This window comes from Mesoplodon mirus (genome assembly GCF_964341445.2).
Source record: "Mesoplodon mirus genome assembly, chromosome: 10".
Lineage (NCBI taxonomy): Eukaryota > Metazoa > Chordata > Mammalia > Artiodactyla > Ziphiidae > Mesoplodon > Mesoplodon mirus.
Genome location: NC_138986.1, coordinates 48,933,411 through 48,961,285, shown reverse-complemented (window position 1 = coordinate 48,961,285; position 27,875 = coordinate 48,933,411). Strand labels below are relative to the sequence as shown.

Sequence of the window (27,875 nt, the reverse complement as noted above, 5' to 3'; positions counted from 1 at the left end):
CTCTTCCCAGTCGACAGTCCCGGTGTTGGGGGGAGGGGATCCTGATACTGAAGGGAGTGTGTAGCAGTCCCTCAGGCCTGCAAGAATCAGTGACACAGAAGAACAAATACGGAAAAATATTTTGTGGCAATAAGAAAGCAGTGTAAAAAAAAATGCGAATTCTCATCTTGCTTTTTATTTCTTCTACTTTTACAAAACCATTGTTTCAAAACTTTCTTACAAAATTAAAAAAAAAGACACATACACATGACTTACAGGAGATGAGAATAATATTCCTCTAATACAAAAGCATTAAACAATATTTCAGGTGCTACACAGCACGTCTGGCACATTTATTTATTAAGACCAGAATCCTCAGAGTTAACCACTGCGATATTTTCTAACGCAGTATTATCGGTTGTGGAAAGTAATTTGCCTGAACTGCTCTCTTTTTCAGTCTCCTCCCAAGTAGTTGTCAGAGGCTTCCCGAGGGTTTCTGGAAGCATGAACGTTAGCACTCCACTCACGAAGGCCAAAGTCCCAACAAGCAACTAGAAGGAATTAAAAAAAGAATAAGTGACACATCGAGAAAGAAGGGTATCCTTCAGAGAATAATCATTTCGGAACCTTTTTCAGAGGGCAATAGAATTGAATTTGACCTAACAGTTGTCATTTATTCCTCAGTGAGACCTTTTGGTTACTTATGCTGGTCCAGGGGTTCTTTAATTTGTTGACTAGGCTTAACCTGATCACTCATTAACCACCTACTAAATAAATCCCAGTTACTACCTGCATTATTACTCATGTAGGCACTGTCCTAGGAGCTACACAGGGGGGAAAAAAGTCCCTGCCCTGTCTTCCCAGACTCCAGAGTCTCATGGGGAAACGCAGAGTCTTGGATTTGGACTTGACGGCCAGACACCGTCTTAGTCAACCTTGCCCTGGCCCAAAAAATTGACATGCTATCAGCATCCAATAAATGGTGGGGAATGAATGAATGCATGCATGCACAAATGAATGTTTCAATGAACCAAAACCTACAGAATTTAGGGGGAAACAAAACAGAGGCAATGGAAACTAGCTGCTACTATAGGGGAGGGGTGGGTCCAAGTGATTTCCTGTAAAAATTCAGTATTTCTTAACTTTCCAGGTTTTGACACATAAAAGGCAAACTTTTAGACTAGCACCAAGGTGCTTGCTTTTAAAAATGCAAATCACATTAAAAACTAAAGTCTGCACATCTATTCTCTGTTGATCACTATGTAGATTTTGGGTGGATTTTAGAACTAAATCTCTATATGGTCTGTAAAAACTTTGTCCTTACATAATTTAAACCCCTTTAGCAAAAAATACTGCCTGGGAAGACCCCATAAAAATAAATTAAGGCATGTTTTTTCTGATAAGTCTGCACACTTGGTGCTTTTACAGCCTCTGAGACACAGTGCAACTGTGACGTGCTGTGAGGCCACATCACTAACAGATGTGACCCGGGAAGACAGCTTCTTACTTTGTTTGCAGAACACAGACAACCTAAATCTAGAAATACACGAGTAAGCCTAGAAGCAGTAACAGAATCTAAAGTGACATTGCAAAGGACGTAGAAACCCCAGAAGAGCCCTCTGCCAGGGTCTGAAAAACACTGAATAAATCTAAACAAGAAATAGAATCAAATGGAAGATCCAAGACAAGACTGGCTTTTCCTTTTTAACTTGGTAGTAAGAATAGTCAGGCACTAAACAAACTCAGAACCCTCCATCTCTTCTCTCACTCTCAGCAGAAGATCTGGTCTCCCACAGCCCTTGGCCAGCTCCCCCAACCCCACTATAAGCATCCCAAAAACCTCCCCCCTCCCCCCACCCCCCACCCCAGCCAGGACAGCCTTTGTCGCCTCTCACCTCCTCCTGCGGGTGGGAGGTGGAAGGGTGCCAGTGGGGTGGGGTCTTCCTCCATCAGTAGACCTCCCTTCTTACCCGCTGATTTGTTTTTTTGGAACGCATCAATTGGATCTAACTTTTTAAAAGATCTGTATTGGAGTATAGTTGATTTACAATGTTGTGTTGGTTTCTGCTGCACAGCAAAGTGGATCAGTTATACCTATACATATATCCCCTCTTTTTTAGATTATTTTCGCATATGGGTCATTACAGAGTATTGAGAAGAGTTCCCTGCGCTATACAGCAGGTCCTTGTTGATTATCTACTTTATATATAGTAGTCTGTATATGTCAATCCCAATTCTCACTGATGTTTGATCCTTTCCTTTCCACTGGCTAGCTTCCCTCGGTAAAAATAGAAGTTCTTGAGCCTCTTAAAACTTCTGTACCCACTCTGCCCAGGAACTTGTACTTGCGACCTGTATGACCCTGGGCAAGTGACTTAACTTTCCTGCTCCTCAGTTTCCTTATCTGTAAAATGGAAATAATACTATTACCTGCCCCCAAAGGACTGTTGAAAGGATTAAATTAAGTAACACATTTAGGGCACTCAAAACAGGGACTGGCTTATGTTAAGGAGTCAATAACTGGTAGCTATCATTACTACTCTCGAGTCTTTTGAAACAAGCAAAAGAGGTCCTCTGCCTCAGCTCACACCCACTGCAGCCCCCAGCCCATCCTCTCCACAGTGCTCACTGCTTCTCCTTCCATCCTGCTCCCCACAGCATGGCCCACTCCCACCACCCACAGAAGCTGCTCTTCCCAGGCCACAGATTCCTAGCTGCCAAACCCGATGCACGTTTTCCTGTTCTGCTCTTTCTTAGCCGCTGTCCTGTCCTGGCTTCCTCACCTGCCCTCCTCCTTTGGGGCTCTGGTCACCTCCCTGTCTCCCCGGCTACTGCATCTCAGTCTCTGCCCTGAACCTCTCTTCCCATCAGGCTTTAAATGCCACCATTCCTAGGGTTCTGCTCTTCAGTCTCCCTCACCTCTTCATAAGCTGACTCCCAAATCTGCACCTCCCATGGGGGTGTCCCCTGAGCTCCAGACCTGCCTCCTGGACGCCTCCCCCAGCCTCCGCCGTCAAGCAGGTACCTCACACTCATCACCCACAATTCAAGTGCACTGTCCTTCCCCACCTCAACCTTGTTCCTCCTCCGGGTTCCCTCCAGCCCCAAGAACAACCTTCCCATCCCTCCAGCTGCCCCCTCTCCACCATATGCAAACTCATCATGGGTCTTGTGGATACAACTTTTCCATGCTGTCCTCTCCAACCCAACTTTAGGTCTGAATGTTCTTCTGTTCTGCTCTCCTTTGAGATCCTGCCCATCCTTTCACCCATATCTCCTGGCTCCCTCAACCCACCCTGGGTGTTAGCAGTAATGCTTGCACCCAAACTCAAACTGGTCAAGTTCCTTTTCCCTCTAAGTTTTTGCCTTCCTGTTTCCTCCGCGTGGAACTCCCTTCTCTCCTCCTCCACCTTGCTGACTCTCACTGGCTCCTCCAGACACAGATTAAAGCCCCCTCCTCCGAGAAACCTCCCCTCTGGCCCTAGCCTCGGCTGGTAGCCCTCGCCTACAACCCCATAACCCCAGCTTTTCCCTACCACAGCCCTCTTCTCTGGGGCTTCTGCCTTCTGCACCAGACAGGACATCTCTCAGGACAAATGCTATTTCTTTCATCTCTGCTGCTTATCACCTAGCAGGGAGGCTAATTCAAAATCAGCACTCAACCTTTGCCAAATGAGTTCATGAATACAAACAGGATATGAATTAGGTGTCCACTTTTTTCCCTTAGATTACTAAAAAAATGATGGTTGATAATAAAAGCAACAGAAGGAGTGATTTTCATGTGCTTCTTTTTGAAAGAGAAAATATAAGCTTATCTTCTAGATTACCATTTCTATTCCTCAAAGTGAAAATACTGGCTCCCTAGGCAGTTTGACACCCATGAATAAGCTTAATGAGAAATTTAATAATTTATTTTTTTACTCATTAAAAATAACAAGTAACATCTACTACATCCAAAGGAAGTACCTTCACAGAATACTTTTGCAAATATACACAAGACCCTGCTGACAGAGGTTGTCCTGGGGAAGGGGGGGACCAGGGTCAGGGTGGAGGAAGAACTTATTTCTCTGCATCCCTTTTAGGACTGTTTATTTGTTTGACCTATGCAAAAGGCATGGTATTTGGGTTTGAACCCAAGTTCTGTCACTTAAATAGGGATAACAAAATCAGTACCTGCAATCTGTGAAGACTACTTCTCGTAAAGCACTTAAAATAGAGCGTGTGGGCTTCCCTGGTTGCTCAGTGGGTGAGAGTCCGCCTGCCGATGCAGGGGACATGGGTTCGTGCCCCGGTCCAGGAAGATACCACATGCCGCAGAGCGGCTGGGCCCGTGAGCCATGGCTGCTGAGCCTGCGCGTCCAGAGCCTGTGCTCCACAACGGGAGAGGCCACAACAGTGAGAGGCCCGCGTACCACAAAAAAAAAAAAAAAAAAAAAAAATAGAGCTTGTTACCTAACAAGCACTATTTAAGTACCTGTTAAATAAAATTTAAAAACCCCTTTTAACTCTGTAGTCCATAATGGACCGTTATGGATGTCCTTTAAAAAAATCTTTATTTTGTTTTAGTGATTTTATAGCAGTTTGCTTTTATAGATTTGTCTATCTTCTTCTGTGTGTCTTAGCTTATTTTTAAAAACATCTTTTCCATTTTTATCTTTTATTTATTTAACAACGAACATAAAGTGCTAGCACAAAGGAGATGCTTCTGGAAAAGTCCGTGACCTAAAAAGAGTGGTGGATTCTCCAAAACTCCTTCCTGCGTAGGCCAGACCCAACGCCCCCAATGAAGCAAACTTGACTGAGTGCCTGTTACTGGGGCATGAGAGAGAACCATGCTGAGCCAATGATCCCCAAAGAGCAGATGCATACCACCTGTGTATATGCCTGGTGATTTTTTTTTTTTTTTAAGGACGTCTCAAACAATTTGTTTTACTACTTATGAGATTGTTAGTGTATTTTAGAAAAACATGTAACTAGTATAACACCCATGATTTCACTGTTATTGTTGTTTAGGGCAAAGCTAAATTTTAAAAGCCATTCTATTTGATTTAAAATATTAAGTAAGGGCTTCCCTGTTGGCGCAGTGGTTGAGAGTCCGCCTGCCAATGCAGGGGGCACGGGTTCGTGCCCCGGTCCGGGAGGATCCCACATGCCGCGGAGCGGCTGGGCCCGTGAGCCATGGCCGCTGAGCCTGCGTGTCCGGAGCCTGTGCTCCGCAACGGGAGAGGCCACAACAGTGAGAGGCCCGCGTACCGCAAAAAAAATAAAAATAAAAGTAAATTAAGTAAATTATAGCATGAATGGCACGCAAGGTGAGAGAAATGCTCCGGTGGACCCGGTTGTGGGTACATAAAATGCCCTATCCTGCAAGAGTTCAACAATTTAACTGGGGGACAAAGACATACATGTGAATAATACAGCCAGACTGCGACAGCGGGCTGCGGAAAGGGTACACACGAAATACTATGCAGACCTGGGAAAGGGAGAGGTTGCATCACTGGATCTGGGTGGGCTTCTTAAAGAAGTGGAGTTTGCTCTGCTCTTAAAAGAGGTTTAGCTGCCTCATCTAAACCCCTAGAGCTTTGGGCCTTCCACTAGTCGTCCGACAGAGACAGTGCAGGAGGACGAACTAGGAATGAGGCAAGTGGGTCCAGCTCTGGTCTCATTTCCCCAGCCATGCAAGTCACAGCCACTAAAGCTCCAGGACACCCTCATCCAGAAGAACCTGGTGAGGCCGTTGCTCTCCACGAAGCCCAGGAAGACCCTGTGAAAGGGACTTCATAGACATACTGGGAAGAAATCACTGCCTTAACGCATCTTACGGTCCTGGGAGCCCTCAGGGCTCTGACCCAGATGGAGTGCAAGCTTCTGAGGCAGGCTGGGTCCTAAAAGTTCTTGGATTTACCTCTTAAAAAGGAAAAAAAAAAAAAAAAGGTCTATATCTGTCTATCTACCTATCTACCATAAAATATGATAGAATTTTTAAATGCATAAAACAAATGCACAGTTTAAGAAATAATTATAAAGCAAACACATCATGGTCTTGATCACCCACAAGAAAACACTGCTTGCACCCCAGAAGCCGCGCCTTCTCTCCTCCACAGGTGGTCCTGGTTTAGTCAATTAGCCTTATCTGCTTTTCTGGTTTTAACATTACTTTCATGGCTACAGAATGTATAAAACTGGTCCCATTCTCTTAAAAAAAAAAAAAGATACACGAAGTTTGGGGGGCGGGGAGGAGCATTCTCTGCAGAGGGGATGTTCGGGCAGAGGAGGCCGGTGGAGATGAATGAGAACAGGGTGTGGAGAGGAGGGGGAAGTGTGTGAGGAAACAAAACAAAATAGGGAACATGGGCAGGGGGTCAATCTGGAAAGGCCGTGATTATCAGGCAGAGTTTGGGTTTTGCTCTGGAGGTGAAGGGCAGTTGGACCAGAGCTCCGGTTCAGCAAACTACTCTGATGGGGCCGGGGGCGTGTGCAGGGAGGGAACCAGGGAGGCAGGCGGTGATGAGGGGCTGGGCTGGAGGCAGGTGAGTAGGCTGGTTGTGAGAGAGAAGGAGAGGACTCGGTGTCGTAGGTTGGAGGGGGTGGGAGAATAAAAAGTTGGTGCTCAAGTGTCACGCTGCAGGCCACGGACTCCTACCGCAGAGCGGAGACAGGTGGAGGAAACGCAAGTCACCGGCCGGCTGGGTTTGGGAAACGGTGAAGCTGTTTAGTCGCCCAGGGAGACTATCCATGGGGCTAGTGGGTCTGCAGCTTGGAAGAGAAGTCAGAATCAGGAGAGGTCACCCGCGCAGGGACTGAAAAAGACAGCCAGAATGGCTCTTGGAGAATGAAGCAATCAGAAGAAGACAGGAGCACAGGAGGAGCCCCAGAGGGAACAGCCTAGAGAACGAGGACCAAGAAGTCCCGGAGAGGGAGCCTGGAGGGGGAGGGAGGGCCGGCACACCCAGGGTTCTCCCGTAGGTGGTGCAGCCCCTCAGGCCACCCCCCACACTCCCCACTGTCCCCATCTCCCTGCCCCCTCCCCTCCCCCCATCCTCCTCCTGACCCGGGTGTCTAACAGTGCTCCGCGTGGTTTCCCAAACTCTCAGCCCGGCCACGAGGACACGTGCAAACCGCACAGAACCCCTCGCACACTTCATAACCAGGAGGACGGCTCACACTGCCGGAGCCAGGAGGAAGCACGCAGGCAGCCTTGCCTGTGAAGAGCCCCTCAAGTTTCGGGGAAGCCGGAAACCACAGATCCCTACACCTCTCCAGCAGACACCACTGGGTCCTTCCGGGAGCAGCAGCCTCCAGAACTGGCCTTGACCAGCCGTCACACGGTGGGAACACAGAGGCAAGGGCTGGGGGTGAGAGGCAGCCTGCGGATCCAGACAGAGGGGCGCAGGCTGAGAGACCAGAGACCAGAGCTCTCCCTGCGCAGTCCTGGCTTCACGATGTGCTGAGGAGAGGCCCTGCTCTGGCTGGCAGAGCTGCAATGGATTAACAGCTCACAGCGGGAGGCAGGGCGGGATGGGGAAGAGGGGGAGAAGGCAGTCAACGAACAAGAAAAGCAGCAACCCACCACCCTACTTACCAGCTGGTGAGCTGTTAATTAGGTTTCTATAAACCCCCGTAACCGAATTATAAATTGGCTTCCAATAAATAAAAACACAGAAGGCAGTCGGCTCTTCTGCCTCACTGCTATCTCAGTAAAGTTCTATAAACTGATGAACACCTGTGGCATGAAGATCCAAACGCTGGAGAGGTAAATGCAGAATGGGGCCGCGATGCTCCCCACACGGCCCACCGTGCTGCCACTCCCCACAGCCAGCGACCTGGAAACGCGGAGAGGATTAATACAGCAGCAAGAACAGAAGACAAGAAAGGCACAGGATGCAGAGAGTGAGGGAACAGCTGCCCAGAGCCCCTGTCCACCCTTCCAGCAGAGAATAAATAGTAAAACTTAACTTAACTTAATATACTTGGAAATAATTTTACTTTAATTTTTAAAGAATTGTTCATGATTTATATTCTCATTCTATGAAACAGCAGTGTAAACAAGCATGAAGATAATTCAAGACAATTCAAGACCAAAAAAGAAGGTAAACCAATCATCATCAGCTATGCAGATGAGGCCCTTACATATACTCATTGAGTCTAATATTGCAGATAACATCAGTCTTCTAGAGCAGTTTATTTGGGGTATGGAGCGGGGATTTGGGAAAGCAAAAGATTTATATCTATGGAACATCCTATTTCAGTGTTTTAAAGTCAAGCAATACCTTAATGTGCTTTCCTTTAAAAGTTATTTAAACCTTATAGAATGTCTAGTAGGAAGCAAAGAATGTGCCTTCAACATGAATAAGTATCTCTTATTAAGCCTAGGAGAAAGGCCCCAGGAGAAACCAAAACTGCCAAACAGCTTGATCTCAGACTTCCAGCCTCCACAACTGTGAGAAAATTCACTTCTGTTGTTTGAGCCCCTCAGTCTGTGGTGCTTTGTTATGGCGGCCCTAACTAACACAACTGACATCAGGACATCAAGAGATACAACCTGAGAAAATTAGCCTTGAGTTGATGTTAAGTCAACTGTATTTGAGACTTAAAATGGTTTTAGGATAATAAGAGTGTTATTTCAAAACAAGTTCTTTAATATCCTTGCTAATGACGTATAGACAAAGCCTCAGATTCAGAATTAGCATCATCATGTAACCCTCCCATAGCTCGGAGCTCCAGTAATTTCTATGGAAAGATAGCATTTATACTCAAAGGCCAGATGTAATCAAATGACACATAAGTGAAAGATAACAAGAAAACAACAGAAAAATAAGTAACTCTTACCTTACAGTGGTTGGATACAGCTCTGCTGTATAAAGGTATATAAGGCCAAACGCTGCCCCTATGGAAAATTTTCCAGCCATAGTTGCCACCACACACCAAACATGGTAATCCTGAAAAAATATATATTAGCAAAATAGACCATCATTTTGTCATCAGGTAATATTTTTAAAAGAAAAATAGAAAATCCTTAAAATTATTACTTAAAACTTTCTAATTCTCCAGTATTTTTCAGAACAATGAAGAGTTTTATTTTGTAAACTCGACGCATGGTCTGCAAAAGCTTTCCATCTTTATGAAATTTAGAGGAAAGTTTTATTGTGCCTCCCTGCAGCCTTGGAGATTTCAAATTACCAAATAAGAAAAGCTATTTGGGAAGAGACACTTTGGAATGAGACCCTCCCAGATGGTTTCTGCTGTCGTCCCTGCCATGTTCTACTTCCTGCAGTGGTTCTCAGAGACCTCCCACAGTCCATCTTTTCTCTCCTCCTCTGTCTGCCAGCTGGGTGTTGAGACCCAGGTGACCTTGGAGCTCATGTGTGAGGAGTGGCAGCACCTCTGTCAACCCGAGTCCCTGAATGATTCCATGGAGCCAATCACCCCCTTCACCACTCCCACAGCCACCAACGAGGTACACCCACATCGAACTTTCTATGAGCAAGAAATAAATGTCTATGATGTGAAGTTACTGAGATTCGGTGGTGTCTCTACTAAGGCAACCAGTGTCACCTTGTCACCTTAATTACTATTGTAGACGATATTTGTTGAATGAATTAATGGGACTTAAAAATTTTTGTATTGTGTTGACATTACCATTTGGAGAGAAGTTTTATTAGAGGGGAAAAATTTGTGGCTAAGGGTTAGTACTCTATTTCTAGAAATCCCCATCAGCCACTTTCCTGTCTTCCACATTACCACTGGGGCTTAACCACCGTAGAACCTGAAGGTTCTAGGGTTTCCCTAAATCTTCACCGCTCAAAGACAGCTGCCATCAACTCAACAAATATAACTGCAAGCTACTTAAAAACACAAACAAAAAGGGTATGGATGAAGCTCCCTCAAATTGGCAGAGACCTCCTTGTCTTAGGCAGCTTTAATTGATGTGTATCAGTTGTATATATCAATCACCTGGAAACGTCAATACATAAAACATGTGATTCATCAAACCTGACAATTAAGTGAAGCGTTACTATAAAAGGAAGTCACTGGTTAGCTTAAGTTAAACTTCAAACAATATGCAAAACTTAAAATGCCTTGATCTAAATGTTGAGATACTATTGCTTAATAATTATTAAATCGATTTAAAACAAAGTATTTTAAAGTATTGTTATAGTGACCATATTTTCCATATTGAGAATGAAAATACAGGTTTTCCATTCTGGGGGGAAAGAGGAGAGCACCTCTGGGTGTAAGAGGTGTTCTAGGGGGTGGAGTTTGCCAAAATACAGGAATGTGAAAGTCGGTTCAGTAGTTTATGGCACTGTTTCTCACTAAGAAATTGAATTTTAAAAACAATCTCCTCAGGGGATTTATGCACACTAGAAATTGGAAACTACTAATCTACCACAGTGAAAAAAAAAACAAGACTACTTAAACTGGAACAATCCTGAGCATAAGACTCATCATATCTTTCAGCTGTCTCCATGGCTCCCTCCCTCCTTCAGGTTTCTGATCAAACATCACCTTCTCTGAGAGGCACACCATCCTCAATCACCTTAGATAAAATAAAATAGTTCACATGTGCGTTCCCCCTCCATACACAGTCATTCTCCATTCCTCATCCTATTTTGTTTTTCTTCACTATACTCAGAGAAACTTGACTTACTGCACATCCTCAGCACCTAGAAAAGAACCTGGCACATACTAGATGCTGGATAGATCTTTCATGAATGAATAAAAGTTTAAGATGACGATAATTACTGGAAGGTGCAATCTACTCTTCTCACTCAGGATGATCATGTTAGCAAAATACAACAGTGGCCATCTCTCGGAAGTGGGATTATAGGCTTTTCCCCCTACCCCCGCCCCACATTTCTTTTTTTCCTTAGATTTTCAGCTATCTGTGTAACAGAGAAAGAATCACTTTTAAAGAAAACATTTAAAATACTATGTACAGCATATACTCTATCCATATGTCTTAATTCATCTTCATATTCATAAGCTGAAAATGCTCCCATCACACTGTCATAGTATAACTAACCATTCCCTAAATAAAACATAAAGTAACTCACCTTGGGGATCACCATAATCACACCATTGGTCACTGCACTTGAGAGAAGGGAGAAAACCAGAATGCTTCTTCTCCCCACATGGTCCATCCCGAAGCACACAAAGATGTAGGCAGGAATTTCCACTGCACCTGTCATGGAGCAAAATGATGCACCTCAATAAGCCACAGTGTCCAACTGAACAAGGGGACCCTGCCTTCTAACCCACCACCCAAAAGGAATGGTCAGCCCTCTCTCTGCTTCCAGGGGCTTCTAAGAACTATCTAACAACTGCCTGAGAGGCAGCAAGCCCCACGACTTTTAAACTCACTGAAGTGGGCAGGATGTTTGCTGTGACGTGCACTAATGCTCACATAATCTGCCTAGCACTTATCACCTGTCTTCGGAATCTTACCCCGGACTAGGCAGGAAGCTCCCCAGGACACAACACAGTGACTGGAGCATGGGCTGGTTGAATGAATAAATATGTAACTTAATAGGCAACAATTATCTTTTTTGACCTTTGGCTTCTGCTTGGCAGAACTATGGGGAAATGTTTGTACTGTAACTTCGAACATAGCAATTAAAGTAGAAAATTCAGTGCCAGCTTTACATCTATCAGACAGAATGCATCAGGGGGCAAGCAAGAAGTTCTCTCAGCAAAACCGAACAAACCCAATAATAGCCTTTGAGAAACTGTCACTGTTTACTAGCCTAGCTTGTCCACGTAATTCAAAGGTCTGTTCTTTCGACCCTCCGGAGCTTGCCTAACCTCAGGACACTACCCACCGCTGCCTTTTAGGACTGATGTGCATTTTCCCATTCAACTACAGAATGCTGCAAGCACCTGGACTGGCAGGTCTCGGTCTACATGTCTCCTACAGTTTTGGGAACATATCTCTGCAGGTGGACACATAGTTTCTGAGTTAACATTCTTAGCAGTACATCAGAAATTAAATTCAGTTGCAGCTGCTCAGGAAAAAAAAAAAAATGGCTGGGCAAAGACAAAAAAATAACATTCTGCGCCCCATTGGAGAGACAGCCTCCCTCCTTTTCATTAACATGGAAAATAAACAACTTCAGAGAAAAGGCCTCCCTTTCACAGACCCTGCTGTAGGGTCCACGTCTCCAGGCCCGAACAGTAGGTACATCTATTACTCTAGTCTTTTGTTTGTTTGTTTGTTTATCAAACACTTTTCAAGGTCAAATAAATCAATGATTCTCCAAAGAACCTCATGGGAATAGGCCTGGATTATTACCCCCACTTTTCAACTCAGATTAAATGACTTGAGCCCAGTGAGTAAGTGACAGCTCAGGGACTGGTCTTTGGGAGCCAAGGCCCCTTTCCTGCAAACTCCCTCCCTCATGTCTGGTTCCCTCCATGTCTGACTCAGGGCTCCCCTCTCTACAGCACTGTGTGCAAGGCCACCACCCAACTTCCTGGAGTCTAGCAAAGCTGCACAGCAACTGGGAAACAGCTGAAGAAACTTTTTTTTTTTTTTTTAAAAGACACATTTATTCAGCGTCATGATCAGACTATTACATTTAGCAATCAACAGCATGGGTGCAAAAAAAAAAAATCTACATTAAAACCCTTTGTTGGAATGCTTTACACTTTCCACAGAACAGAAACTAAAATAACCTGTTATACAATTAGTCACAAATACAGTCCTCGAGTTTTGCCCATACACATGAGTATTGTCTAAATCATGTCTTCTTTGTAGCAGCTAGGCCCTGCCACCACTGTGCTTGGCTGAGTTCACAAATCTGTTGTAACCTGTAGCTTCCCTGTCACTTCTCTGGCTCTCCTCTCCTGCTAAGCTTTGTTTCCTGGCAGTAATCAAAACCTTCTGCCACTGCCATAGCTACTGCTGCTGCTGGAACCACCATAGCCACCTTGGGTTCAGGGTTTGGCAAAGTATTGGCCTCCACCACCATAGGGGCCAGAACTTCTGCCTCCAAAGTTTCCTCCTTTCATGGGTCCAAAATTGGAAGAATGATTGTTGTAACTACCAAAATCGTCGTAGCTTCCACCACCTCCAAAATGGCTTCCATCGTTACCAAACCCATTAGAGCCATCCCCACTGCCACCATATCTACCACCACCACGGCTGCCACCAAAGCCACCTCGACCACTGAAGTTTCCTCCACGACCAAAGTTGTCATTCCCACCAAAACCCCCTCCACGACCACCACCAAAGTTTCCAGAACCACTTCGACCTCTGGCAGGATGAGGCACTAGCCATCTCTTGCTTAGATAGGGCTTTCCTTACTTCACAGCTGTGGCCATTCACAGTGTGGTATTTCTGAATGACAATCTTGTCTACAGAGTCATGGTCATCAAAGGTCACGAAAGCAAAGCCTCTCTTTTTGCCACTGCCTCGATCAGTCATGATTTCAATCACTTCAGTTTTCCCACACTGTTCAAAATAATCCTTAGATGATGTTCTTCAGCGTCTTCTTTAATGCCACCAACAAAAATCTTTTTCACAGTTAAGTGGGCACCAGGTCTTTGAGAATCTTCTCTTGAGACGGCCCTCTTTGGTTCCACAACTCTTCCATCCACCTTGTGTGGCCTTGCATTCATGGCCGCATCCAACTCCTCCACAGTGGCATATGTGACAAACCCGAAGCCTCTGGAGCGTTTGGTGTTTGGATCCCTCGTTACCACACAACCTGTGAGCGTTCCCCACTGCTCAAAATGGCTCCTCAGGCTCTCATCGGTTGTTTCAAAGCTCAAACCTCCGATGAAGAGCTTCTGCAGCTGTTCTGGCTCTTTGGGTGACTCTGATTTAGACATGACGGCAGTGGAGGGGGGCAGGGGAGACGTTAACGATGCTTACTCAGAGGCGTCCACGAGCAGAAAGTGAAGAGACCTTTTAAAGTATATTCCACCTTGATGTTTCTTGAGTTGTTGTATAGATGCTGCATCTAAATTTTGACTTGACTATGTCTGGGATAGAAATGGTGCAACCAGGGCTTCCCTGGTGGCGCAGTGGTTGAGAGTCCGCCTGCCGATGCAGGGGACACGGGTTCGTGCCCTGGTCCGGGAGGATCCCACATGCCACGGAGCAGCTAGGCCCGTGAGCCATGGCCGCTGAACCTGAGCGTCCGGAGCCTGTGCTCCGCAACGGGAGAGGCCACAACAGTGAGAGGCCCATGTACCGTAAAAAAGAAAAAAAAAAAAAAAAAGAAAAAAGAAACGGTGCAAGCAATGAGTCCCAATCTGTCTGGGATTAAGACCATGTGCCCTTATCTTCTTTACTTTATTATGTATAACCCCATTCTGCTCCTATCTCCACATAACCTCAAAGATACGTCTTCAGGCTACTGTAGCGCTTATCACCTGCAAGTAGCACAAAACCTAAGCTGAAATTCCCACCAGCACCAAACCATCTCAGGAGATGAAAACTTGTTCAAAAATTTCACAGCACGGAAGTGTTGGCTAGAAGCGCCTGTCAGGCAGAGGGCTGCTGGCAAGGGTAATGACATGAAAAATCAAAGGCAGTGGAGACTATAAAACCATGGTATTTGTCTTGGAAACATTTTTATATTTATGAGACTTCCCAGTTTCTTGAGAATTTACATCTCCATCAAAATTAAGACTATAGCATAAAGATCTAAAACTCCAGCACTCCTAAGCTTCCCCATGCCACACCCCACCCTACTTCATTCTCCTACCATTTGCTGCTCTGTTCTACGAATACTGCATCCTTTCTTCAATTGACACATAGAATGTGTTTGAAGTCAAGATGGGGTCTTTTTACAAACTTGTTGGTCTGCCCAAAAAAAGAGTAAAGTTTTTTTCTTAAAATTACTTCTCTCATAATTTCTGCTGAGCTATAATAAACAAAAACAGGTGTCTCATTAGAGCACTTTAATGAGAAGGGATGTTAGCTATGTATAAAAATTTTAAAGCAAACTTTTCTGGGGATAATATCAAATACAAGCAGCCTACACAGAAGTAACCAGCTGGACAAATGCATTTCAGATAATTCTCTCGTGTCTGGTATGAATTTGGTTTACCCTAGGAGTCACGCCTCAAGCTATCACAGCAGTATCTGAAGCTATTTTAACCTGCTACTGAATTAAAAGAAGCATGACAACATAAATTACAGTTGCATGTATTTAGGTTATTTTACTGACTAAAATTCCTAAATTAAGGACATTTGAAGGTAGAAAGATACCAGAAGATCTCCAAGACATGTTAAATATTAAAAGGAATGCAACTTGCAAAGAACAGTATGTAGTGAATAATCTCATTTATGTTAAAATATAAAACGTTTATCTGCACAAATGTATGGAGATGCATAAAAAGAGATCTGAAAGTACAAGCCAAAGGTTATAGAAGTTACCTCTGAAAGATAGTTCTGAGATGGCAATGGGCTTAAAGAAAGGGAGCAAACAAGGAGAAGAGGCAGAAGAGGAAGGAGGGACTCAAGTCTTCTAACTGTTTGCATTGTTTTAAAGAGAATATATATATATGTGTAACACTAAAAGAGACCATAATCACGTAGTTGGCAGTATTGTTCCTGGTAGAAAAAAAGACAATAGAAACACTCTCAAAACTTGGTAGAAATTTCACTTCATGGCTACAACTTAAATGTAATTTAATCACTTACCCATGAGGAAGAGATTTAAATATTCATTGCCTCCCAAATTAACAGAATTCAAGGAGAGAGTGTAGAACCCCAAACACCCCATGAACCAAATCAGCCAAACAATAAGTGTCCTTGTTCCAATACTCCAGTCATAAAACAGATCTGATAGGGTGTGCTTCTCAACTTGAGAGGGCTTATTACCAGCAGAACCATTGTGATCCAGTGATAAAAGTTCTGACAGTTTACAGGATCTCGTCCTATTCCACTTGGCCATCGTATCAATTACTTTTTGTGCTTCTTCATATTTTCCCTCTGAGAGAAGCCAAAAAGGTGTCTCTGGGAGCATCCAGCAGCACAGGACAAAGGGGACAGTCACTGTGGAGAGGACTATCTGATAGATCCACCAGGTCCTGACCAAGTAGCCCGTCAAAGCCACCACCATGGTTCCAAAAGCAAAAAAGGAATGCAAGTGGATGGATGCCCACGTCCGAGACTTCATGCCGACAAATTCTGTCACATAGACAAACACCACCACGAGATAGCCACTTCCAGACTGCAAAACAAAGCAGGGAGGGTGGTCCAGATTTAAGGTCACACACGTAACTACTAAGGAGTCCAATCTCTCTGCAAACCACACATAGGCAAGAAAGAAAATGACAAAGCATTTTTTTCTGAAACCCATATCATATTTATACAATGGCATTTAATCCGATCCATCCTTCTTCTTTAAATGGGTCCTTTCATCTTCCCACACCCTGTCCACCCCAAATGGCAAAACTTGAGTGGTTATGCATGATATAAATGTTAGACGCTGCCTTTTGCTTCATTTAAATATTCCTTTACAGTGTGAATTTATGTCTCAGTTCCTTGCAAATGTGTGTATCAATTTATCTATATAGAGAAGAGCCTTATTATCAAATCCTAAATTTTAAATAGGGGCAAACAATTTATGGTAACTAGTGAGAAGAAAAAATATTTGATTAAAACTTCATTTTGACAGGCAATAGCAATAACAACAAAAAACCCAGACAAACTGCACTTCAGGGAAATTCAAAATTTCTGTGCATCAAAGGGCACTATCACCAGACTGAAAAGCCAACTTACAGAATGAGATATATGCAAATCATATATCTGATAGGAGACTAACATCCAGAATATGTAGAGAACTCCTAAAACTCAACAATAAAACAAACCCTTACAGGATATTTGGTTCTGTCAGAAACATCCACAAAACATTCGGTCCACACCAAAAGGTCCTTGAAATTTGCTCTTATCCAAAACATCCATGAGCATATTTGGTCTATGCCAAATGGTTTTGGACAGGACCAAATATCAAGTACCTTTTGGCCTGGACCAAATGTTTTATGGATGCTTTGGACAGGACCAAACGTCTGCTAACCAAACAATCAAATTCAAAAATGGATTTTTCGAAAGAAAATACAGGAATGGCAAATAGCACACAAAAAGATGCTCAGCATTACTAATCATTAGGGAAATGCAAATCAAAATCACAATGAGATGCCACCTCATGGCCATTAGGATGGATAGTATCAAAAAAACAAAAAGAAAAACAAACAGGGCTTCCCTGGTGGCACAGTGGTTGAGAGTCCGCCTGCCGATGCAGGGGACACGGGTTCGTGCCCCAGTCCGGGAAGATCCCACCTGCCGCGGAGTGGCTGGGCCCGTGAGCCATGGCTGCTGAGCCTGCGTGTCTGGAGCCTGTGCTCCGCAATGGGAGAGGCCGCGGCAGTGAGAGGCCTGCGTACCACAACAAAAAAAAAAAAAAAAAAAAAAAAAACAGGTGTTGGTGAGTATGTGGAGAAATCAGAACCCATATGCACTATTGGTAGGAATGTAAAATGGTACAGCTGCTGTGGAAAACAGTATGGGAATTCCTCAAAAAATTAAGAATATTATTACCATATGATCCAACAATCCTATTTTGGGAATATACCCAAAAGAACTGAAAGTGAGATCTCAAAGAAATATTTTTATACCCATGTTCATAACAGCAATATTCACAGTAGCTAAAATGTGGAAGCAAGCCATGCATCCATCAACAGATGAATGGATAAGCAAAATGTGGTATATACATACAATGGAGTATTACTTAGCTTTAAAAAAGGAAGATTCTGACATATGCTCCAACATGAATGAACTTTGAGGACATTATACCAAGTGAAATAAGCTAACTCCAAAAAGACAAATACTATGTGATTCCATTTTTATGAGGTACCTAGAGCAGTCAAATTCATAAGACAGAAAACAGGATGGTGGTTGCTAGGGGTTGGGGGGAAGAGGGAATGGGGAGTTATTGTTTAACGAATATAGAGTTTCAGATTTGCAAGATGAAAAGAGTTCTGGAGATGGATAGAGGTGATGCTTGCACAACAATATAAAGGTACTTAATATGTACTGAACTATATGCACTTAAAAATAATTAAGATGGTAAATATTGTTATGTGTATTTTACCACAATAAAAAAATGGGAGAAAAAACTTTACTTTGAAAATAGGCCTATCTTTTTTTTTTTAATAAATAAATTTATTTATTTATGGCTGCATTGAGTCTTCGTTGCTGCGCGTGGGCTTTCTCTAGTTGCAGCAGCGAGCGGTGGCGGGGGGCTACTCTCTGTTGCGGTGCACGGGCTTCTCACTGTGGTGGCTTCTCTTGTTGCACTGGCTCTAGGCACGCGGGCTTCAGTAGTTGTGGCTCACAGGCTCTAGAGCACAGGCTCAGTAGTTGTGGCACATGGGCTTAGTTGCTCCGCGGCATGTGGGATCTTCCCGGACCAGGGATCAAACCCGTGTCCCCTGCATTGGCAGGCAGATTCTTAATCACTGCACCACCAGGGAAGTCCCCCAAAATAGGCCTATTTTAATTTAACAAAATTTAGATTATAATAACAATATGTGACCCCTCATGGAATAAACAAAGAATGAAACAAATGATGGATTTTTGTTTGTGTGTGTGAAGGGGGGTGGTGGTGAAAGGATTAGAATTTTTCCTTCAAAATTATTTCACATTTGACTTTTATAAAACAAATCATAAAATTAATTTTTGCAAAGTTATTCTAGAGTGCCATTGATTTCTCCAAAGGCCTCTCTTAATCCTTTGATATTTGAATCATACTCTTTTGAAGGCTCATCTTGTCATTATCCTTGTGGATGTTAATTTCTTCAGAAGTTAACTGGTTTCTATATGGGAAAAGAATCTAAAAAAGAGTAGATATATGTATATGTATAATTGATTCACTTTGCTGTACGGCAGAAACTAACACAACATTGTAAATCAACTATACTCCAATAAAAATTAATTGAAAAAAAAAGGTAACTGGTTTATCTCTGCCAGATCCCAATTGGTCAAGGGATCTGTGTAGGATTCAGGCAGTTTTCCCCCACTGCTTTCAAAGACTTTCTGTAATCTAGAATCTTTTGTAAGATCTGCAATTTCACTTTGCATCAGAGTCACAAAGAGGCTAGCCTACTAGCAGTAAGCAGAGAGGTGCTTGATGGGGACTATTGTATTAATGGTCAGTTTCATATTTTGTGGCAACAGCTTTTATTTCCCCACGAAACCTTGTCATTGCAAGACTCAGATAATGAACCCTGATAATGAGGACTCCCATACTGAAGAATCCAGTTGTTTGGTAAATTTAAACCTTCAAATACTACAAATTTCCCCATTAAAGTAAGTTATAACATCAGTCCCCAAAATGTTTTTTTCAGTGCCAGTTCTTTTTGTGTTCACTCCCACTTCCTACTGGTTACTTCTGTCACTGGGTTCAAACAATCCATTGCACAACTACCTAAATAATTCCAGAAGCCTCCTTGACACCATTCATACCTGTCACCTCCACTGATAACACTCTATTCCTCACATCTACCCTGACCCCACCCCCAATATAGCAGCCAAAATGATCACTTCACCCCTGAATTCACTGAACTCCTTCAGGGGATTCCCATTGCCTTTAGGAAACCAGGCAAACTCTTTGTCATCCTACAAGGCCCTGCCTCGTCCTCTCTCTCTCCTTCAGCCGTATCACGTATTTCACCTCCTTTCTATTCTCCAGGCATCGGGACCTTCAGTTTCTTCACATCTCAGGGCCTTCTCACTTGCTGCTGCCTCTGCCTGGAAGGTTCTTCTCTCAGCCACCCCTCAGACTAAAAAGCCCCTGACTCTCCAGACTCCCCAACCCATTCCCCACTGCGGGACCCCCTCTACTGTTAGTCCTCCATTGTCAACATTGCATGGATGTTTTAAATGGCCCGTCAGTGTCTTGACTTCCCCTACAATGTAGGGTTATTGAAACAGCCTGGTCAGGTTGACTTAGCATTACACTCTGTAGGCAGATCCATAAATGTGCTGAGTGAATGAATCTGCCTGCATCTTCCCTACTCAAAATTGTATCACAAATACATTTCCCATAAAAACCAAAGGAAGGAGCCACAGAAAATTAAGGCCACCATTTTACAGATGTATTCTATGGGTGGCTGTCTCATTTTCTTGGCTCTGGAAATCAACTCATGGTATTTTGCAAGACCAAAACAGATATTTTTAGAATTATCCTCTTCAATCTTCCAAAAGAGGGCTCCACGCCCTCTCAAGTCCTGTCTGTGCCTCTGTTGTACCATCATTCTCACCAGAAGGTCTCTTATCAAATCTCACTCTGTAGCTACAGAGCCATTTTCTCTTATACCATCCTCAGTGGAGCAGAACTGCTGGTTGTTCTCTTTTGTATTAAAAACTCTCTACATTCCTAGATATATATACATTTTTTTAAGATGCAACACCTTCAATTCTCCTCAAATTTTTTTAATGCATCCTCCTATCCTTGGCCATCTGTGTGGCTTTCTAGGAACCCTTCCCAGCCATCGATGCAGACTCCAAAAGAGGATACACCACCTTGCCCTCTGAGAGGGTGCCGTGACCTCTTCTTCTGAGATTGAAGTCCTTGGCTTCCCTCCAGACCCTTGGATCATCCATTCTGGTGAGAGGGGGTGCAGGCCCTACTCTGTGTTCAGCAAGATCACAAGCTCTCCCTGAAGATAAAACTTCACCTGGTTATCCTTGACCAGTGACCTCCAAACAGAAGCACTGCTGCTGTTGTTTGGTAATTTGGAAGCTGTCTGGAAGCCTCACCACGTGTGGAAACAGCTTCCTCACTCTCTGGTCCACTTCCAGTAATAGCACCCTTGTAGGGAGTGCCTAGTCCGTGCCAGGTACTGAACTGTGGATGCTTACATGAATCTCACCGAATCCTGGTAAGAGCCCAGTGAAGCAGGTATTATTTTCTACAGTTTATAGGTCAGAAATTAAGGTTTGACGAGGATAAGGTGTTTGCCCAAGGTCATACAGTTGAGAAGCCAATACATGACAAGGCTGGGATTCAAACTCATGCCCCTTCCACTCTACTCCCCGGTTCCCCGTAACAGAAATGCCCGATGCCTTCTTTAACTTTTTTTAAATTTATTTATTTATTTATTTATTTATGGCTGTGTTGGGTCTTCGTTTCTGTGCGAGGGCTTTCTCTAGTTGTGGCAAGCGGGGGCCACTCTTCATCGCAGTGTGCGGGCCTCTCACTATCGTGGCCTCTCTTGTTGTGGAGCACAGGCTCTAGACGCGCAGGCTCAGTAGTTGTGGCTCGCAGGCCCAGTTGCTCCGCGGCATGTGGGATCTTCCCAGAACAGGGCTCGAACCCATGTCCCCCGCATTGGCAGGTGGACTCCCAACTACTGCGCCACCAGGGAAGCCCCCGATGCCTTCTTGTGTTCATTCTTCCTGCACATTATACAAATGACTTTCTTAACAATACACCTTAACCTTCTGTTTGGCTCATGCATACAAAGCCTGACTAGACCCATACAATTGCTCAGAAGTAAAATAAATTGTAGCGATTATTTGTAATGGCTACAAATAATGACTTTTTTTTTCTTTCTTTCCCCTTATGCCTTCCTCTCTCCCTCTTGTTCTCCCTGTCTCCTCTCTCTCTTTTGCTTTATAGTATCGGCTAGAATCCTCAGTACAATGCCAAGTGGAAGTGATGTTCCACAAATCCTTGCTGTTAGTAATCGTGAAATGTGGACCACCTGTCAGATGTCGAGTCAAATGTAAAGTTTCTGCCTACTAAGCAACAATTTTTCACTTTAATGAGTTCCATTCTAAGCATAGGACACTAATATTCTACAGAAAGACTTCTGCAGTGGAGTGAACAAAGATTAGTCTTTGATCTCTCTCACTAGATTCTAAATGAACAAGACTAAGAGAGTTAAGGTTTAATATAAAAGTCCTGCAGTGGAATTAAAGAGGCAAAACAAAACAAAACAAACAAAAAAACCCAACAACAACCCAACTCACGATAGCAAGAAGGAAGCGTGTGACTATGAAGCTGTAATAATCAAACGTGAATGCCGCTGCTATGCCAAACAAAAATACACCGGTGCTTGTGGCCCACAAGACAAGTCGTCTTCCTGCCCTGAAAAATAAGAATTACACAGAGGAAGGAGCAAGGTGTGGCTGCAACAGCTTAAAACATCCACTCTAATTCATGAAAGATAAGTGCTACGTATATTTTAATAGCTTACGTATCAATATTTGATTGTTGTTATTCATTTATTTTGAGCAAATCATGAGTAAACACACGATTTCTTCAAGAGGCCAGTTTTTCAGTGGACTGGCCTCCACCTGAGCTGCTAATATACACACTCGATCACTCTGGGTGGTCCCCAAAGGACCACCTAACCTGAGATTGGGAGCAAGGAGAGGGAAGATTTGTCCTTTCCCTGTCAGGACCTGCTCTGTGACCTGCTGGATCATCTTCTCTGTTGGGCTGGCTCAGCCCACCAAGGGGAGACAACTCTTACTAAGCCCCTCTAAAAACAGAAGTCTTGCTACATTCTGCTACTAGAATAAGCTGCTTACTTGCCCTATATTTTTTCACAATTGGGAAGTGCGTTTCTTTGCCTAAAAAGCAAACAAATAACAATTATATGCCTACAGACTTTAAAAAAATGAGATGTAATTCACATGCCATAAAATTCAACCTTTTAAAGTACACAATTCAGTGGCTTTTAGTGTATTCACAGAGTTGTACAACTCTTATTACTATCTAGTTCCAAGGCATTTTCATCACTCCAAAAAGAAACCACACCCAGGAGTCATCATTCCCCATGCCCTGCTCCCTCTAGCCCCTGACAGCCACTAATCTGCTTTCTGTTTTTACAGAGTTGCCTATTCTGGACTCTATATATAAATGGAGTTGCACAATATATAACCTGGCTTATTTCACTAAGCATTATGTTTTCAATCTTCATCCATGTTATAGTACTTCATTCCTTTTTATGACTAGATAACATTCCATTGCATGGCTAATACCACCTTTTGTTTATCCATTCATCAGTTGATGGACACCTGGATTGTTTCTGCTTTTTGGGCTATTATAAATAACGCCGCCATTAATATTTGTGAACAAGATTTTGTGTAAAGTTATGTTTCAATTCTCTTGGATATATACCTAGGGGTGGAATTGCTGGGTCATAAGCTACTTTATGTTTAATTTTTTGAGGAACTGCCAAACTGTTTTCTAGGATGGCTGCCCCAGTTTTACAATCCCACCAATTTCTCCACATCCTTGGCAACACTTGCGGTTGCCTGTCTTTTTGATTATAGCCATTCTAGCGAGCAGGGGTTACCCCACTGTGGCATTGATTTACGTTTCCCTAATGATTAATGATGTTGAGCATTTTTATATGTGTTTTTTGGCCATTTGTATATATTCTTTGGCCAAATACCTATCCAGATCATCTGTCCATTTTTAAATTGGGTTATTTGTCTTCTTATTGTTGAGTTATAAGTGTTCTTTATATATTCTAGATACTAGACTATCATTAGATATGTGATTTGCAGATATTTTCTCCCTGTGAGATGTCCCTGACAGATAATTGTAAGGCAAAAAATATATAGTCCTGAGATTCCAACCAACAGGCTTGCCCAGTGCAGCAGAGGGTATGCGAGCAAACTGGAAACTGTCACTTTCATGGCCTCAGCCTTCTCTGCTCCCACATGCATTAGTAGGGATTGTTGGCCCTGCACATAAATGTTCCCAATCTCATTTGATCCCTGAATGCCATTTAAAACTATTTTTCATCCATCCCTGATCAACCCCCTGTACCACCCACAAAGTCTTCACTCTCAGCAGATGAGCAGCCCTCTCCTGCAGAGAACAGAGACCATCAAAGAGAAAGCCCCACAAGTTCCTGGTCTGCCCACCTGCCAACATGACCTGCATCTGCCTTCAGGCTTCTCTTCTTTCCTCCTCTCCAGAGACACACACCCTTTTCTCTCCAAATACCATTTTGCAGTCTTTGTATAGGATCATGTCCCTTCCTACCTCCTCTGAGGCCTTATTCTACCAATTACTTCTTTTTCCTCTGTCTTTCTCCTCTGACTTATCCCTTTCAGTTTAAGTCTCTTCCAGTCAAAGACAAGAACCTTCTCTGGATCCCATCACTCTGGTAGCCACTTTGCATCTTGTAGTTCCTCCACTGACAGACTTACCAAAAGGGAATATCTACCTCTTCATCTCCTATTTTGTTCCTTTCCCCACTGACACCCTAACTTCCACACTTCCCAGGAAGACAGTTATGAAGCAGAAGATTCTTAAACACTGAAACATAACTTCAATCACCAAATAATAACTAGACTCCACTTCTGCTCCAATTTCATTATTCATATGCCACCTCCTGGAGGGGATGTGTGTGTTGGGGGGAAAGACCTGGGTACTCCTCCCTTTAGGCTTCCACAGTCTTTGCCTCCATTGCTTTTACTTCTAGTATGGCCCTGGACAAAACAAAGCTCTATAATTTTTATTTGGATGTGTTTGTTGGCCCCATTTGACTAGCACACCCTGAGGGCAGGGATTTCTGACCTAAGCAGGTGTTTTTAGGTTCCCAGTACCCAGCACATACCTGTAAAACTCACAACTATGGGGACCAAATAAATAAGTTCATCTCTGTACTTTAGGACAGATATGAAAAGTGTGGTCCATGTCCATATAGAGATGAACTTTGCTTTATTTTAAGAGCTACATATTCATTTTAATGTGTATTTCTTAAAAATATGGCTGGTATATCACACAATTTCATAGATATTACTGCTTAGGACCAGACTATCCTCCTAAAAAGCAAGTCTATTTAAAGAAAAAAAATTCACTACTGAGTGGTTATATGTACCTATTGAGTGGTTATGTGTCCAAGGTAATTTTCTGTATTAATTTTGCAATAACCCTCTGAGGTGAGCGCTATTATTTTCATTGCCAGCTTACACATGGGATTCTGAAACACATGTTAGGCAATTCACCCAGGTCCCACAGCTAATAAATGGCAGAACACAGGCAGACTGTCTTCAGAACCCATCCCCTAAACACTATGTTATTTTGTGTCTCTAAATAACAGATCAGCAAGGAATTTAGATAGGAGGTATGAAAATGACTACAGTTTTGAACATAATTCCCTCTCCCCTAAGAAAATCAGAAAGGAAAATAAACCCTACACTGATGCAACAATACTAAACATTTCATTTTACCTGTCAGAAAGGTAGCCGAAGATCACCGCTCCCAGCAGGACTCCAAGCATAAATGTAGGTTGGATCAGCCTTCCAAACCATTCTCGGTTACACACCAGATCCCACTCAGTCACCACGGTGCTGTGCCACTTGCTCTTGTCATAGATGTAGCCATCCAAGCAAGGGAAACTACTCTTATGGCCGTTATAATCATAGTTCAAACTCGACTTGTCATCCCTCCGGAACCTGTGACAGCTTGTGAGCTCCCAAATCTCACCGTCCTGTAGCTGCACTATTATGTGATCTTCACGGCCTATGGAAAACTGGGTCCAGATGTCCTCCAACCTCCAACTAGAGATATCTTGGAAAAGAACCCGACTCACATTGCCTGGGGGCCTGCAAGTATGCTGTGGGGACACTGACAAGAACACAGAAGCCAAGTAATGGATACCACAAGAGATGTTCTGGAAGGCACATATAAAATAGAGGAATATCTGGTATCTGCAAAGAGAAAAAAAAATCAAGTTATTATATCTGGCTTATGGGCTAAAAAAAGACATGCAAATATGAAAGGTCTCCATTATGCCTTAGCTTGGATAAAGGGATAAACACAGAAATAATTATAGATATGTGTGTATACATAGGTGTATATATCTGTCAACAGGGCCTAAAAGCGATGATATCCCAATAGCAACAAGCACATAAGTGCCCAGATCTTGGGCTCTAAATATCATTCTCCAATAAAAGGAACCAGGAAAAATGTCTGATTCTAAGACCAGGACAGGGAGAATACAAAATAAGCCTGGAGCATCTTACAGTATCAGAAAGTAAGGAAGCACTCAAAATACAAAAAACGTGGTGGCATGTCAAGGGGACGGAGGAACCAGTATGAAAGAGCTCCCAAGGGGCTGTATGTATCAGAGGTTTGGCGCTCAGTCTGAATCCTGGCCTGCCACTCACTGCTAACGTGATCCTGGGAATACATGAAGGACCTGGCGGAGTCCCAGGGTTGTGCTCAGGAGAGCACCATGGTTGACAGCATGGACTGTGAAGGCCAATGGATGTCCAATTCTGCTCTGCTACTAACAGATTTGTGATTTAGGCGCAAGGCCTGGTTTTCTCATGTGTGAAATGAGTGATGCCACCAATATCATGGGACTGTAGTGAAGGTTAAAGAAGGTAACATGGGGCTTCCCTGGTGGCGCAGTGGTTGAGAGTCCGCCTGCCGATGCAGGGGACACGGGTTCGTGCCCCGGTCCAGGAGGATCCCACGTGCCGCGGAGCGGCTGGGCCCGTGAGCCATGGCCGCTGAGCCTGCGCATCCGGAGCCTGTGCTCTGCAACGGGAGAGGCCACAACAGTGAGAGGCCCGCGTACCGCAAAAAAAAAAAAAAAAAAGAAGGAGAAGAAGGTAACATGTACAAAGAACTTATGACAGAGCCAGGCACAGCTCAGCATTCAATAATGCAGGTATCAGGAGGAAGCAGGGGAGGGCTGGGACCTCCTGTTCCACCACTTCTTTTTTGTGGACACTGAGAATCATAACCAACATTTGTGCAACTTTCCACCCTGGAGAACAGCACATCATCATCTCTTCACCACAAGCCTGGGAGGGAGCTAAAGGCAGGAATGATTATAATTCTCACTTGGCAGATAGGAAACTGAGGCACAGTATTCCCATGGTCACGTTCGCGGTGAGTGGCAGGCCAGGATTCAGACTGAGCTCCCAACCTCTGATCCGCACGCTGTATGGCCCCTCACCCAGCTACCTCTCCTCCCAAAACGTTCCAGGTCAGACAGAGAAGTGTTTTCTCCATGAATGAATGAATGAATACACTTTAAAATTTTTAAATTAATTTGACAAATGAAAAGAGGGTGACAATCGTACAAAGGTTAAACCTAGGTCCCACCTTGCCGTAGCTTTGGGTCCTTGACCCACAGACTGAGGGACCTGTGGGGTCCTCAGTGTCCCAATCATTAAGATAAGGATTCACCCCCTTTGCAAGATTCCGTGGGCATCAAATAAAGCACTGTGTAGCTGGCACATATTAGGTTGCTATAGACGGAAAACAAAACAAAACAAAACAACAACCGCTAACGGTTGTTTCTGGAGCAATTCAATACCTGCCAGGCACCGAGGGAGACTCTACTGCGGGGCGGGGCGGGGCAGCAGTCGTCTGGGGAAATGAAAGAGGAGCCCGTTTGGCCGATTAGAGAAATGAGCCGCCAAGAACAGGCATTCCTCTACTCCTGTGAGCTGGCTTTCCAGCCGGGGCTCCGGACGCCGGCACCCGCAGACGGCGCGCCCCAGGTTCCACCTGCCAAGCGGTAGGCGCGCCGGACGAGCCCTGCAACCACCACTCCCGAAGCGAGCCCCAGCGCCCACTGCTTGCTCTGGGGAGGTGCCGCCGCCAGAGTTCGAGAGGATGAGCCCAGCCAGGGCCAGGAGTCAGGACGCAGGCCTCCCGACTTCTCTGGGAAAGGACGGATGGAAATGTTTTCGGATCGCGAGCTCAGCGCGAGAACCCCGTCGCAACGGGAAGAAACAGACCCCACCGGCGCCTCCTCCCACTCGGCTCCCGCTCCGCCCCCCCGGCACCGACCTCCCTCCTCACCCCCACTCCAACTCCCTACCTGCCAAAGTGCCCCACGCTGTCAAAAATCAGCTCCAAGTTGCCGGACCCCACGCTGCCGCACCCCAT

General features: G+C 44.1%; 1 protein-coding gene and 1 pseudogene across 2 annotated transcripts; both read right to left on the bottom strand.

Moving 5' to 3' along the window:
* Nucleotides 1-332: 332 nt before the first annotated feature.
* On the bottom strand, nucleotides 333-27,875 carry SLC22A16 (solute carrier family 22 member 16; the record flags this gene model as incomplete). The annotated part of the gene is made up of 8 exons (XM_082633780.1): nucleotides 333-530; nucleotides 7,703-7,802; nucleotides 8,809-8,918; nucleotides 11,037-11,164; nucleotides 15,635-16,166; nucleotides 21,971-22,088; nucleotides 25,196-25,675; nucleotides 27,808-27,875. The coding sequence occupies 8 exons, from the start codon at nucleotides 27,873-27,875 to the stop codon at nucleotides 333-335; spliced, it is 1,734 nt and encodes a 577-aa protein (XP_082489906.1).
* On the bottom strand, nucleotides 12,529-13,812 carry LOC309811417 (heterogeneous nuclear ribonucleoprotein A1-like; annotated as a pseudogene). The gene has a single exon. The product of its transcript is annotated as a heterogeneous nuclear ribonucleoprotein A1-like (transcript).